General features: G+C 36.1%; 1 protein-coding gene across 1 annotated transcript in view; it reads right to left on the bottom strand.

Annotated features, from left to right (window-relative positions):
- Positions 1-13520, bottom strand: part of LOC135467270 (tRNA (guanine-N(7)-)-methyltransferase non-catalytic subunit wdr4-like) — a 53152-nt gene extending 39632 nt beyond the window's left edge. Inside the window, exons 1-3 of the mRNA XM_064745038.1 lie at positions 13447-13520; positions 12107-12184; positions 2549-2686 (exon numbers count right to left, since the gene is read on the bottom strand). Of these exons, the coding sequence (XP_064601108.1) occupies positions 2549-2686; positions 12107-12184; positions 13447-13520 (290 nt within the window). The remainder of the gene's footprint in view (positions 1-2548; positions 2687-12106; positions 12185-13446) is intronic.
- Between the last annotated feature and the right edge of the window lie 255 nt (positions 13521-13775).

The following is a 13775-nucleotide window of genomic DNA, read 5'->3' as shown; positions in this document are numbered from 1 at the left end:
AAGTAGATCTCGAAGCTTTACACTATGAACAGCAAAGTCATGTCTTTGACAAAATACTGAGGACAAAAATTGGCATATATTTCAAGCTCTTCTGGCTACGTAAAAAAAAAAAGGAAAACCATTAATATCAAATAATAATTTTTCTCTTTTTTTTTGGTGTCATTTTTCTGTTATTTTTTAAAATAGATACTTTCTTCTCTGAATACATTTTAGAGAAATCAGTGACATTTTCACACAAGTGTTGTAGGCCTGCAACATATGCTATGTAACATGAAGCATGACGTTTGAAGCGATTTGCAATTTTCCTGTGGGCATTGTCAATGAAAGTCGGTCAATGATCGAATTAAGAAGATGAAAAAAAAATTCTCTATTTTCACTCTGCCTCATACAATTAGGGAGGGCTGGAATGAAATAAACTTTGCTGATTATAAGTGGGGGAAAATAACATGCAGTCATACATGTGGAGCTGTATGAAATTCAGTATGCTCTTTCTCTTGTGTGGCCAGTGGTCCTGAATGCAGTGGGTAATGTCTCAAAATGTCTGCTATGTTTGACTGCCAACAGCTGTGAAGGCAAACTTTCTCTTTATCTTCGAGGGGAGGCTTGCCGTTGCAATCTGGTAAACTTAATCCACAGCAAGAAGTGCCACGCCAGCCCCTGTCAGCAAACAGCCCCACGCAGATTCACTTGCCCATGTTTGCCACGGCGGTCAAAAAAACAACTAGAAACATGTCACAGGTTTTTACACATGGTCCCGGCAAATCCTGTGTAACATCAGCTCACATGTACAGCCATCGTAACACAATGAGCCTTGTGATTCCCATATTAACTTCTCAACTGTTATCAACTATTCTGATGTGGTACGGACATGATCATTGTCAAGATAACAAAGAAAGGGAAAAAAAAACAAAAAAACAAATCAAATGCCAAATGCAAAATGTTTCACATTTTCAACACATTAACAGAGCCTAACTCTCAACCATAAAAATGTCTTGGCATTGAAAATGTGGTTAATTCCAATCCAAATGACTTCAACAGTCATATTTTCATGAAGTACTGGAGAGAAGGCCAGCTGGTCTTCTTGGTGACATTAAGACAGATTAGTACACAAAAAAGGATGGCTTTTACACAGGTTTCAGGAATGATTCCCTGCAAGAGTGACAAGTTTGACTGAAATCCATTTGCCCAGGTTCTACATAGCTATGGACATGTTCTAATTTGACACTGCATCTGATATAATCAGCTGATACAAAGACTGGATACACTACATGTTAGCCTTGGCCACAATCTATGCGCAACATTAAATACCTGTACTGTATATATATTTATTATGACATACCTAGTTATAGACATTATTCAGGTCTTGCCAAACACAGCAGTAGTTTTCAACCTGTTTATTCTTTCAGATTTCCACCCATCAGCATTGGCTGTAAATAACTGTTCAGAGCTGGGTATCATGTATTTACTTATTTCATTGATTGGTTAATGATGTAGTCTAGAAGTTTCATTTGAACATGTAAAAATTTTTGTTGGGAAATGAGTTGTTTCATTGAATTTGTGAAAGGAGGGTCTTAAGTTGTCCATGAACATGAATGCAAAGGACTAAACTTAAATCATCTTCCCATTATATCTGTTTGAGATATATTACTACAAATGTGTTGATTTAAAATAAAATGACATGTAAGCATCAGAACAGTGCAGTTTAAAGCTGAACATCACAAATCACACCCTCACACCTTGAAATGAACAAAAATGAGAATATTCCATATGCCAAAACTAATTTAAATTTAAACTTAAATTTAAGTCAAACATGTAAGTCTATATTCAAATGATGAGACACAACATACATTAAAAAAAACTCTTATGAATGGGATAAATTTTCTCAAAACAAAATAATTCACTGTACCACCTCAAACAGACTAAATCCTTCACCAAATTTTAAAGAGAATATGCCAATCAAATTTCTTTGATGAAAAGGTCACATAAATAATGATGATTAAGCACCTGAAAATAATTGCAACTCTTTTAGGTCCATCAATGTTCTGCAGGAGAATGGCAGGCCTCATGAATATTCATGATTTCACACACATGTAATTCTCTATTACACAAGCTCTATGCGTTTATTAACTTGCAGCCTTTTTCTAACAGGTAAATTGCTTAGCTTAAAATGCCACTGCACCACATGTGAACTGGTATTTTCATTAAACATACAGACCACATTCAAAGTTTGTACAACCTTACTGTTGTTGCAGTTGAGTAGGCTATTCTGATTGGCTAGATCTCTCTAAACATTCCTTTGTACCAATCATGTGACACTCCACATAAAACTGTCATCTCATGTATTGTCATTTTTGCAAAAAATTTGCAGTCTTCATAACATGCAATAGAAATAACATACTTTGTTCTTTGTTTTCTGATAAATATCGCTTACTACAACATGTTGTAAACACAAAATAGACCATTCATTAGTAGCCAACAAACAAATCATACGAAATCTCTGGGAAAAAAAAAGGATACATATTTGACAGAAATGTGGCAAAAATCTTACCTCGTGCTGATGTGCTTCCATTTGCTTCCACTACAATCATATAGTACCAGGTTTTTCTGGTCGTTTGTAATGGCAAAATATTGCCCACAGTTAGAGAATGCAGATGCCAGGATTCTGTCAGAGCCATCCTCCTTCTGGCTGTTTGAAAGGAGACAAAAGGGATAGCAAATGGTCAGAAGGTAGGTAAATCCATGGGTATGTATTCTGTGTGTACCAAAGATGAGCAGATAAAATAGCGAAATATTGTCAGACTAAGAGGGACATCCTGTGTCTAGTGCCACACACACACATACAGGCACTCGGACCTCAGCCCTGCCAGTCTAAAGCCAGTCTGTTTCAAAGCTGGACCAACTTTGTGAAATTGGTCAATAAAAATGAATGATTAAGAAGTTTTTCACCACAATTATGTGGTCGATGCAGAGTGACAATTGCACATTAGACTAGGGAGTCAATATTTCGACTGGCAAAATTTCCCCGCCAATTCATCAAGCCTAGTTTTCAATACCATGCAAGTTTTATTGACTTCTGTACCCTAGCCAGCCTAACCACATCAATACATCCATATCCTGAGCTGGCCCTTCCATATCAGAATCCGCCCCCCCACCCCCCTCCAAATTGTTGGCTCTGCATGCCAGAGGGCCCATAGAAACCCCTAATCTAACATCACAACAACAATCAACAGCCTGTCTAGCTATAAGGTCACTGTCAACCTACACCCACGTTTCGCTAGGGCCTTCTTTTTGCTTAGGCAGTTTGTAATATTGTAATTTCTAACAAACATATATTTTGGGAGAAAATAACAGCTTTGTTGGCTTGTCTACAGATTTTTACCTAACCTAGTAAATCCACAGCCATTGTCAAAACATCGCTGGGCTTTTCGTTGAAGCTAGAATTCAATTTGCGGCTTTTGTGTGTCCCGTGAACACAATCAATGCATGGATCAATGTTTGGGAAGGTGCCTCACTGAACACACTAGGCATCATGTTGCATGACAGCAACACTGCACAGGTCGATAGAAATATTAATAAACTCGGGATACCCAGTACAACGGCTGTGACAAGCATGATTACTCGACTTCATAAAACACCACAAAAACAGAGAAAAAAAGAAGTTAACCTACTGATCACAATTTTCTAAAAAGATTTAATCGCTGGTTCTTTTTCCCCTAGAGCAAGTCAGAATTTTTTTCATTTCTTCTCCAATTCTGGCTTACCCGACAAGAAAAGCAGTGCTGTACACAGGCATGTTTTCTGGGCCCTTTATAAAACATTATTGCACAAAGTGAAAAAAAAAAAGGTGATCAAAACGGACACACACAAACACTCCCAAAATATATTCCAAACAACTCTGAAAGCATTTTCCAATTGTTGAGAAAATTTACATATTTACTGTGTTCAACCTTATAAAAATCTAATATATTCTAACCCCATATCTCTGTTACAAAAACAGCTGTAAACTTTGTGATGTTATGACTGATCCTATCATTTATACAATTTTTGGTAAGAAATACTTCAATCTACAGGATCTATATGGGGTTCTGACAAGACAATGTCTTCACCTAGAATATAACTACATGTACCTCACGGTAAGCCACACACTTCTGGTTTACAAATGTGTGTAACAAGAGTAGCTGTATCACAACAGTTCTTCCCCAGCCTGGATGATATCACCTTTACAAACAGAATGAACACTGAAGAAAACGACAAGAGAAAAAAATGCTCACTATACTTCCCACAATTTTTAATATTTGTTCAATATAATCGTCAAGATGAGCAATGTAAATGGGGAAACTGGAAAACACGAGGGTGGAAAACCAAGACTACATGTACAAGGAAAGAAAGTGCGAAAAAATGTAGAATTGCATGAGTGAACTGCAATATGTATACCAAGCAGGATCATGGATGTACTGTTTGTTTGATTGGTGCTTAATGTCGTGCTCAAAGATCTGCCACCTATATAATGGCTGTCCGGTCTATGGGTAAAGCAAACCAGAGTTCTTGAAGGTAAGACAGCCCTGAACTAATTGGTGACAAAATAATAAAGACAAAACCATAATTGCCCATTTGCAAACAGTTGTCAAGCATTGCCCTAAAACTTAAAACTATACAATTATACACAAGTAAAACTAATTCTCTAAAGATTAGTAACACACATCACACAAAATCTGTGATTTTGGGAATCCTTGCTTGAGAATAGATTAAATTTAAACACTGCAATCAAGTGTTGTGTACTAGAAGTCACCTTACATCCAGGACAAGCCAATATATGAGTAAATAAATATTTCCTAACAAATTACCCAACAAAAAGGTAATCAACTCAATTATCCCTCGTATAAACTTCAAAACAATAATATCACAGTTCAAAGTAAGCAAAATTGCTCACACTGAAAAAATTAAATTCTGCCTATGTCACATGAGCCCTGTTTTGTCTTTTAGTTATGTAAGTTTGGAGTACAAGAGTTAGGCAGCAGTAGGTTTTCATTACAGTTCAAAGTAGGAAACATTACATTTTCACTTTTCTTAAATACAGCTTATCTTATAGTCTCTAAAAAATTACAGATTAAATGTTGATTTATAGAGTTTGTTCAAACATGTCAGAACAAATTGTTTCACCTCTCTTCTAAAAAAACTAAGGTTATATTATTTGTTGTTTTTTCTTTTAACTGAAAAACATTTAGCACCTTAGCTTATTATGCAAAAATCTTTAACTGTGTACGAATACCAAACCACTAATGAGTTGGATAAAAGTGTGCAAAACCAGACTTTAAAACAAAACTGGGTTTAGTAAGAAATTATTACAAACAGAAAATTTTCTGTAAGCCCAAAAAAGTTTTGACAACATTTAAGTTTAAAACAAAATTATAATTTTTCCCAAAGAAAATATTTAATTCAAAGCCATATTAAAAGTAAATAATGAATATTCTTTCAAGGGTGTTATGATATGATACAGACCAACAGCAAACCAATAAACAGACAAATAAGGTGTGTTGTAACCCCTTACCAGCTACATGTAACATTCGTGTCAGCTGTTACCACCGCATTACAAATTTCTATAACAGCAGTGAAAGTTTAGAGCCCAATCTGCATCTAAATAACAGCATGTGACTTTGCCTAGGATCTACCCACCCTTTCCCATCCATCCCAGTTCAGTCCATTAAAGTCTCCATATCCAGCAGTACGCAACCTCAATGAACCTCCACCATCTAGTTCTTCTCCTTGAACAGTTTACAAGCAGCATAATTAAAATGCAAAGTAAACCTGAACACTAATATTTCAACTTTAATTATTAAGTGATCAGAAGTCAAGATTGCCTTAACTAAAGTCACAGTATTACCACTGTTAATATGGAATTTCAGAAGTTAATTTCATACAATATGGCTGCCAGCGAAGGTCATGTAAAACTTTTTATACAATGACACACAGAAGAAGATAATTTAAATCAAATTTGTAAGAATATTAAAAAGCTTTAGTGTTCTTGGACAAAGCTGTCAAAACACATAATGTATTAATTTAAAACAAATCTGTCGCAGTCCAAGATTGCTGTGTCAAATCTGTATTGTTACTACACATTTCAACGTCTTTTGTAGTGTCACCTTTTAGAATGTGATGTCTAAAAACTAAAACTGTATACAGAATTTCCCTGAAATCTTATACTTGACAAAACTTGACCTGTTTATTGATTAATTCATTGACTGTTGCTGAATATGGCCATTTCACTGATCAGTCAGGGTTAATAAAAATTCCATCATAATCATCATAAAAAATCAACAGCTATTCACAATATCCAACATAAATGAAAAATAATATAAAAACATGGCATTATATATACCATAAACATTATTTCACACAAAAAATAATGTTTTCCTTGAAATTAAATGCCAAAGATCACTACCAGTCGTATCTTGATCAGTCACTAAACATACGTTCTGAATTTTCATACTATCATAAAGTGACAGTTTTGTCCCCAAGGAAACATTTTACAAGAGTAGTTAACGCCTGGGACCCATGTCGTCAACGGCAGCGAGGGGGCCATGTATGGGTTAGAGCATACAGTACAACACCTGGTAGCCAGTACAATACCTGTACCATTACCCCTAGCACAATAGCAGCAGAGCTAAGCTCAGAAACAGTGGGAGTGCACACATGTGTGGCCAGGCAAAACCTAGGAAGAAACCAACAAATAATTGGCATATAAACAGCTGTGCTATTCAGTTTTAGCTGCTAACAGTACAGATACCACAGATGATAAACTAATACAACACATACAATACAGTTACAGGGCATCGGTTCACACCTAAGTCCCCACATAGCTGGCTTTGTCATCATGTATGCATACTGTCAATGAGGCAATTGTCTGTCTGTTCGCCTGTCCATTTTGAACGTACATCTATCCAATCATACATCAAGTCATCTAGTTGTCTGAGAAACTACCTGCATTTTTACTAACATTTATCTATGCAAAGATATAATTTCTTGTAATGTTTGTTTTTACGTGTTCCTTTCCACTACTAAGCTGATAATCTGCTAGGCTTAGCTGTAGCTTTATGTTTGGTAGGCAGCTGGGCAGTGTACGGAATTTCCCCTGTTCTCGGTCAACTTCAACCTGTGTGTCTTTGCCATGCACTGTGATCTAGGTGAAAAACAGCATGATGTAAAAACACCAATCAAATCAGAGACAAAACAATATCAGAATAACATATAGAGGGTTGCATGACCTACTTAAGGCAGCCGTATGGGATGTTCTGCGTGACTATACCATCCCCTGTTAACAAGACTCCAATGTGGCTACCTGGTTATTGTTATGCAAAGTAGCAATGCCGATGTCCAAGCTGGCAAGGCTGGTTCACATGACGTGGCTAAATGAATACATTTCAAGCACTGGAATACCAAATGGTATTGTGCCTCTCATAAAAATTACATACGTTTAGTAAATATTACAAAATAGATGCAATCAGTCTCAGTTTTGACAATGCCACTTGTGGTTAGTTAAAACTGATGTTCAGACTTGGGTCTGTCATGTACTGTAAATTGCAGGTCTTCTCAATATGTGATCAAATCTATAAAGCAATGTCCAGGTAAAATAGATAGTGATATGTTGAACTGATATGAAGGAATAAAGTTTTAACCTACATATCAAAGATTACACCATTCAAGACAAAAAATACTGGTCTAACCTCAAATCTTATTTATTTATTTGATTGTTGTTTTACGCCGTACTCAAGAATATTTCACTTCTACGATGACGGCCAGCATTGTGGTGGGAGGAAACCGGGCAGAGCCCGGGGGAAACCTACGATCATCCTTAGGTTGCTGACAGACCTTCCCACTTACAGCCAGAGAGGAAGCCAACATGTGCTGGACTTGAACTTACAGCGACCGCATTGGTGAGAGACTCCTGTGTCATTACGCTGTGCTAACGCGCTTTCCAACTGAGGCAGGGAGGCCCCCAACCTCAAATATGTTCACATACAAATGAAAGGCCAGGTCCTATCATTCCAGCGTTTCCAGTTTTCGTTCTCTGGGGCAAAATGTGATTTCTTCAAGACGGCAGAAAAGAAACAGAAATAAACTAAATACTAAGCATTTTACACACAATGTGAACCCATTGTCTTGGACTGCTTTCATTATATTTTCAAAAAAAAATTTGTGACATTTCACAAATTTTAGTGACATACAGTTTATTGGCATACGAATCAAAAATCTCTGCATTAAAAGTTTTGGCCTAAAGCTGAAGATAATCATGTAAACCAACTTGGAGTTTCAGTACATTCCAATAAAACCTGTCAGAATAGTAGGTTTTTAGAAGTTTTACCCTTAATCCAACATGGCCACCAAATAACGTGACCAAATCTTCCCAAATGTTACTTTGGGTCCTTACCTAAAAGATTCCTAAGTTTAATGAAACTCTGGCTGACCCTTCTTGCTAGACATACGACACACCTTTCCAGAGAATAATAAAAACAATCGTAACAATTAAAAAAGGGTTTCAAGTCTGAAAGGCTTTAACCCTAAGTAATCAAAACCATAAAGACCACTGAAAACCACATCTCAAATTTATTTCTTAAAATGTTCTCTTCTTTTTCAACAGAAATTAGTAGTCAAAATTTAGATAGTTTTCCTGGTTTCGTTAGTATCTTCACTGACGCTATTTGATTCAATAATGTCATCAGCCTTTTTTTTTCTGCTTATGGCTCACTTACAAACAAAAGTGTATGCATGTTATGTATAATCATAAATTTAAAAACTCATCAGTTTAGGCTGACAAAAAAAATCGCTATTAACAGGCAGCTTAAGTTCAGCAAACAAATACATGCATGTAATCCTTTACTGATAAAAATTGTGCCAAACTTTTAATCCATCTTTATCAATAAGCTGCTACTACCAAACAGTTAGATCAAAATCATTACAAAACAACAAAGAAATATAATGATCTTTTTTGCCTGGAAAGGTTTCCTCACACAACTTTTTGAGAACCTGGAAAAAAATTCTTCGATGGTATTTTGTTTTCAAAATTCTTAAACTCTTTCAGCGCACAGGTCTGCACTGTTTCCAGCTCTTCTGTTAGACAAGATGACTGCAATCAGCCACATGTTTGTGGCAAGACAACAAATGCCAGCTGTACGCTCCATTTAGCCCCAGTCTTACTCTCCCACCTATTTGTCATCTCATCTAGTTGCACCAAAGGTAGGCAGCATTTGCTTTATGTCACTGCTAACCTATTGACGTAAATCTATTCACGGAATAGAACAAAGCCTTTGGTCTGACATAAAATGTCCCTCAATTGGCCAGTAACTAAAAGTGTGTTCCACCCAAGAAGCAGGCACGCAATCAATAACAGTGACAATTTGCTTGCCCCAGTAGGAACAAGCATCCGCTACCAACATTCTCTTGTCGTGGGAAAAACTCCCTTTTGAAAGACAATAAAGGCAGTTTCTTTTCTTCTGGCATGAAAAGCTAAGGTAGTATGAAGCACATATACCGTTTTCATTTATATCATCGGGCAAGCAGTTCGTTCATATTCTCCGTTTAAATGAAAACATTTCAGCACAATGAAATACAACCACTTGAATAGCTTTAAGTTTAAATCCATGGAGCTTAATCTTTCAGCTTGTAAAATATTATCTGAGAGACAGAGGACCAAAACAAAATCTTGTTATTCCCAGCATGTAGTCCACAAACCTGGTTATGTTCAATTACATATTCCTCTCAAATGAAAACGTTGTTTCAAGACATGGAAATACGGCTTCTTGAATAGTTTTAATAAGCATACATCCAACCAGCTTAAAAATGTAACATTTTATCTCAGAGAAAGATAGATGAAGCAAAACGTTGTCCCAGTATGTACATTTAGTATCCACACCTGGTCATTATGTAGCAGCCAGGTGTTCCCAGTCCTACTCCCTTACCACTCCTTACAGCTTAACGAGGCCATGCAATTAAGCTGTATTCACAACTCCAACAAAAACACCTTTACCTACTGTAGTCTGACAGATCTCCTGTCCCACACTGACCATATGGCATTATATGGCAGCCTTCTTGTTAACCACATGCCCACAATTCATGGAAAAAATACAGCAAAATTATTCTATTGTTTTTCACACCTACTTGTGACACAGGTCCATATAGCCAAGTACTATCACTGGCATCAATGCCACATGTACATATATATGATGTCTTCAGCCAAAATTTTATGCTCAAAAAGATAAGAAAGACACTATTCTAAGAAGAAATGTGAGAAGATGTTATTAATAAACGTTACTTATAGAAATTCTGTGCTTCTATTTCAACAGAGCTGGACAACACATCGTACTTGTATATATACACAAAAAAATTCAAGAAATTAAACTTCACCCGATTAAATATAAAGCTCATCATCCTAAAATATTTCAAGGATATATTCTGAGTTTCTAAAGTTTTGACAAGTAATTCTGCTGCTCATAAAAGAATGCAGAACATACATCATAATATACTATAATACACTAATAAATACAGAAGTACCACACAAAATCAGTTTTGCATATATGTAAGTACGTGTACCACAGATTATTACAATTATCAACTAGCTAATCAACATCTGCATACATACTCCACAATTCAGAATAAAAAATGAAAAAACCACCTCCTCCCAAAATAATTATTTTTTTATTCGATAACAATATACCTGAAATTTTATCACTTACTGTATTTGACTGTGATAAGAATGGGGCCCTGACGACTCCATGCCAAAACAGCATATATTGTAAGCATGGAAACAACCAGTTAGAAGCAACAGAAAATTCAAATAGATCAGAAACAGGTATTGCTAACATCATGGCTTCATGGTGTGAGTCAGATAATCTCAAAAACATGCTTACAAATACCAAAATGATGGTTATTTTCAAATTAGCACTCCAAATCACTACTCACCCATACAACTAACAAAATGGTAAACAGGATTTACTCTCAAATATATGCTTATCCTTCACTGAGTCAATGCCTATGTCTGTTAAGCTGCCTAACATATGAAAAGAATCAAAAATAGCAACCACAAGTAGGAGCCAAATTGGTTTAATGATTTATATTTGCCATGTATTAAGACCTGAACTTGTCAATTCAATACTGAATTTCATCATGACTAGTTAGATCAGTTAATCTTTTGCTCACAGATCAGTTATGTCTTTAGGGTTTACAATGGACAACAATGAAAAGAAATAAGTGGGTGAGACATCAATGGATTATATAAGAGAAGTAAAGACGGATGAGGTTAGGTGAGGTTAGGTGGGGTGGGGTGGGGTGGGGTGAAGTATAACACTGCACAGTTATCTTGAGAGATTTTCAAAACATTTCTAAATATTACATACATGTACACACAGCACATAATCAAAAAAATATACATATATATAACAATGTTTTGTAATAAGTAAATAATATATACATAAAAGAAGTCCTTCATTTCACTGTTTTATGCAGATGTGACCCCCAAAACTATCCTTCTGCCTGATCAGTAGCCTCTTGCAATATCCACCCTGGCAGGAATTTATGTACTGTACAGTTTTACCCCCTGTTGTTAATGACTAACAGTGCAGGGTTGATGATCTGACTGAATGTAGGATTAACTTGCTTGTGTGATAACAGAGGGGTTTAACAGTACAATGGCACTTTTACACTGTGAAGTAATCCTTGACCAACTGTTACCCTACTGACTGGGGAAAATGCTTTTCAGGGATTGTTGTTTTATTCCTTTGAGCCTTCAGCTGGTAACATTTGTGGTGAGATAATTCCAATGGAAACATCAACCAAACTGGTTCAAAGCTTAACATTTAAGAGTCAAGCTTAAATGTATCCAAGTCAGCCCCAGTATGCTAACATCTCTACCAACTGTAAACAGCTTTTAGATTATTGCCGCAAGTTCACCTCAAATAATGAATGAACTGCATTTGTTCTCATAGTAAACATGCTTAAATAATATCTGAAGTATTTTAGCGTTAAATTAAGCTTGTTGAACTGGAGAAAGAAAAAAAGAATAAGGATGCATTTTGGCACCCAGCACAAAGATTCAAAATTGAGTTATCTCCCTTACTATTCTGCCGTCTTTTCATCTTCCTTTTTGGCTTCTTCTTGACTGTCTATAACAAGTTCTTGCCAACTGTCAAATTTTCTAAAATACAGAAAAAATGGAAAAAATACATTACCACTTCGGTAAATATTGAATAAAAAAAGAAAAGCAGAAGAAAAAAATTAACACTTAACATTCTTTACCTATGCAAGTGGTTAGTTGCTGTTTAAATCAGTGTATGGCATATACAATAACTTATGACGAACATGGAGCCCCTAAAATGCAAACTAATAAAAAATAATACTAGGCATATATACAAACAACTATTAAATGCTAACAACACCTAAAAAGATAAATTTAGATGAATACTTTTTTCTATCCAGATTTGTATTATTTTACTTATTTTCTGACTCCTGTTAAGAGTTTCCCATATATTAGTACAAAAAAGCAGAAAGCACTGAACAAAAAATTACATTTCTCTCAGGCACTCTAATGACATTGTGCAATGGCATGTATCCTCCAGACTATAAGATGATAATGATGCATTCACCCTACCATGTATTATCTACTTTTGCAGTGTTTTAGCAATATTACATAATCCAGTAGATTTAAGGGTGAATATGCCTACATATGCTTGCTACAATTACTGACTACATTTTAGAAGCACCGTACCATAATACATTTTCTATATACCGATGTGTTCTTTATACCAAATATACAGATGAAACTACCTTGTGTTCAGTTTATGTCTATAACACTATATTCAAATCAACTGTGTATTCATGACTATACCATAGTATGCAGAGCAGAAAACTGAAGGCATAATGTGAGCTCACATGGAATAGAATTAATTAATTTAAGTACATCAGTGGAAACACTCAAGTGACACCTGAGAAGCAAGAAACCTGTGGTCTAGATACACAACATGGTTTCATGAAAATAAAAAAAACCGCAAGATGGGGACCATGCTGCGAACAAAATGGGTATCAACATCTCCAAAAAAGTACAATAAGTACACAAACGTGATGCAAATACGACGGGATTTGTTTGAAGGGGTTATTGGAATCTAGGACAGTCTCTTTAGCGTCAGTAACGCAACAGTGGCCAGTCTTTCAGTGATGAGAGAGATCGATGGAAGCAATCGGTCGATAACTATGAATGAAATCTCAATGACCGCGGAATTCCAGGAGAGGAAAGTTATAAGTGAGCTACGGGTCGACCAACCCACGTGTATCCATTGAATTTCAAACCGTGGAGTACACAACTTGGCTTCTGGGCCGTTTTCACGGATGTTGAATCTTGCATACAAAATGTTGACGAATTCAACTGATGTTGGGCATCATTTGACACTTTAAAACATTTACCCAAGTTGAAAAACGCCTATTTTATTTCCGCTTGTACACACCGCTAGTCGACCGCTCCGATTCAAGGAAGCCATGTTGAATATTGACATGAGGTCACAGGGTCGCTTGTAGCCTCTCAATGTAAACAAACCTAGCTGCTGGGTTTTTGAAGTGAAAAGCCTCTTTAACAGGTGTTAATTTACACAAAATCTCCGGGTAGTCTTATTATAAACTCGATGAATTATTGTGCGGTGACCTAACTGTTAAAAATGACTCAAACTACGTCAAGGTGTTACATTTTTCAACGGGATAAGGGGCTTTGTTTGTGTTGCCTCTATCTCCCACATGAG

The sequence above is a fragment of the Liolophura sinensis genome, chromosome 6 (genome assembly GCF_032854445.1).
Source record: "Liolophura sinensis isolate JHLJ2023 chromosome 6, CUHK_Ljap_v2, whole genome shotgun sequence".
Taxonomy (NCBI): Eukaryota; Metazoa; Mollusca; class Polyplacophora; order Chitonida; family Chitonidae; genus Liolophura; species Liolophura sinensis.
Note: the sequence above shows the minus strand (reverse complement) of the source record. Positions and strands in the feature narration are given on the sequence as shown.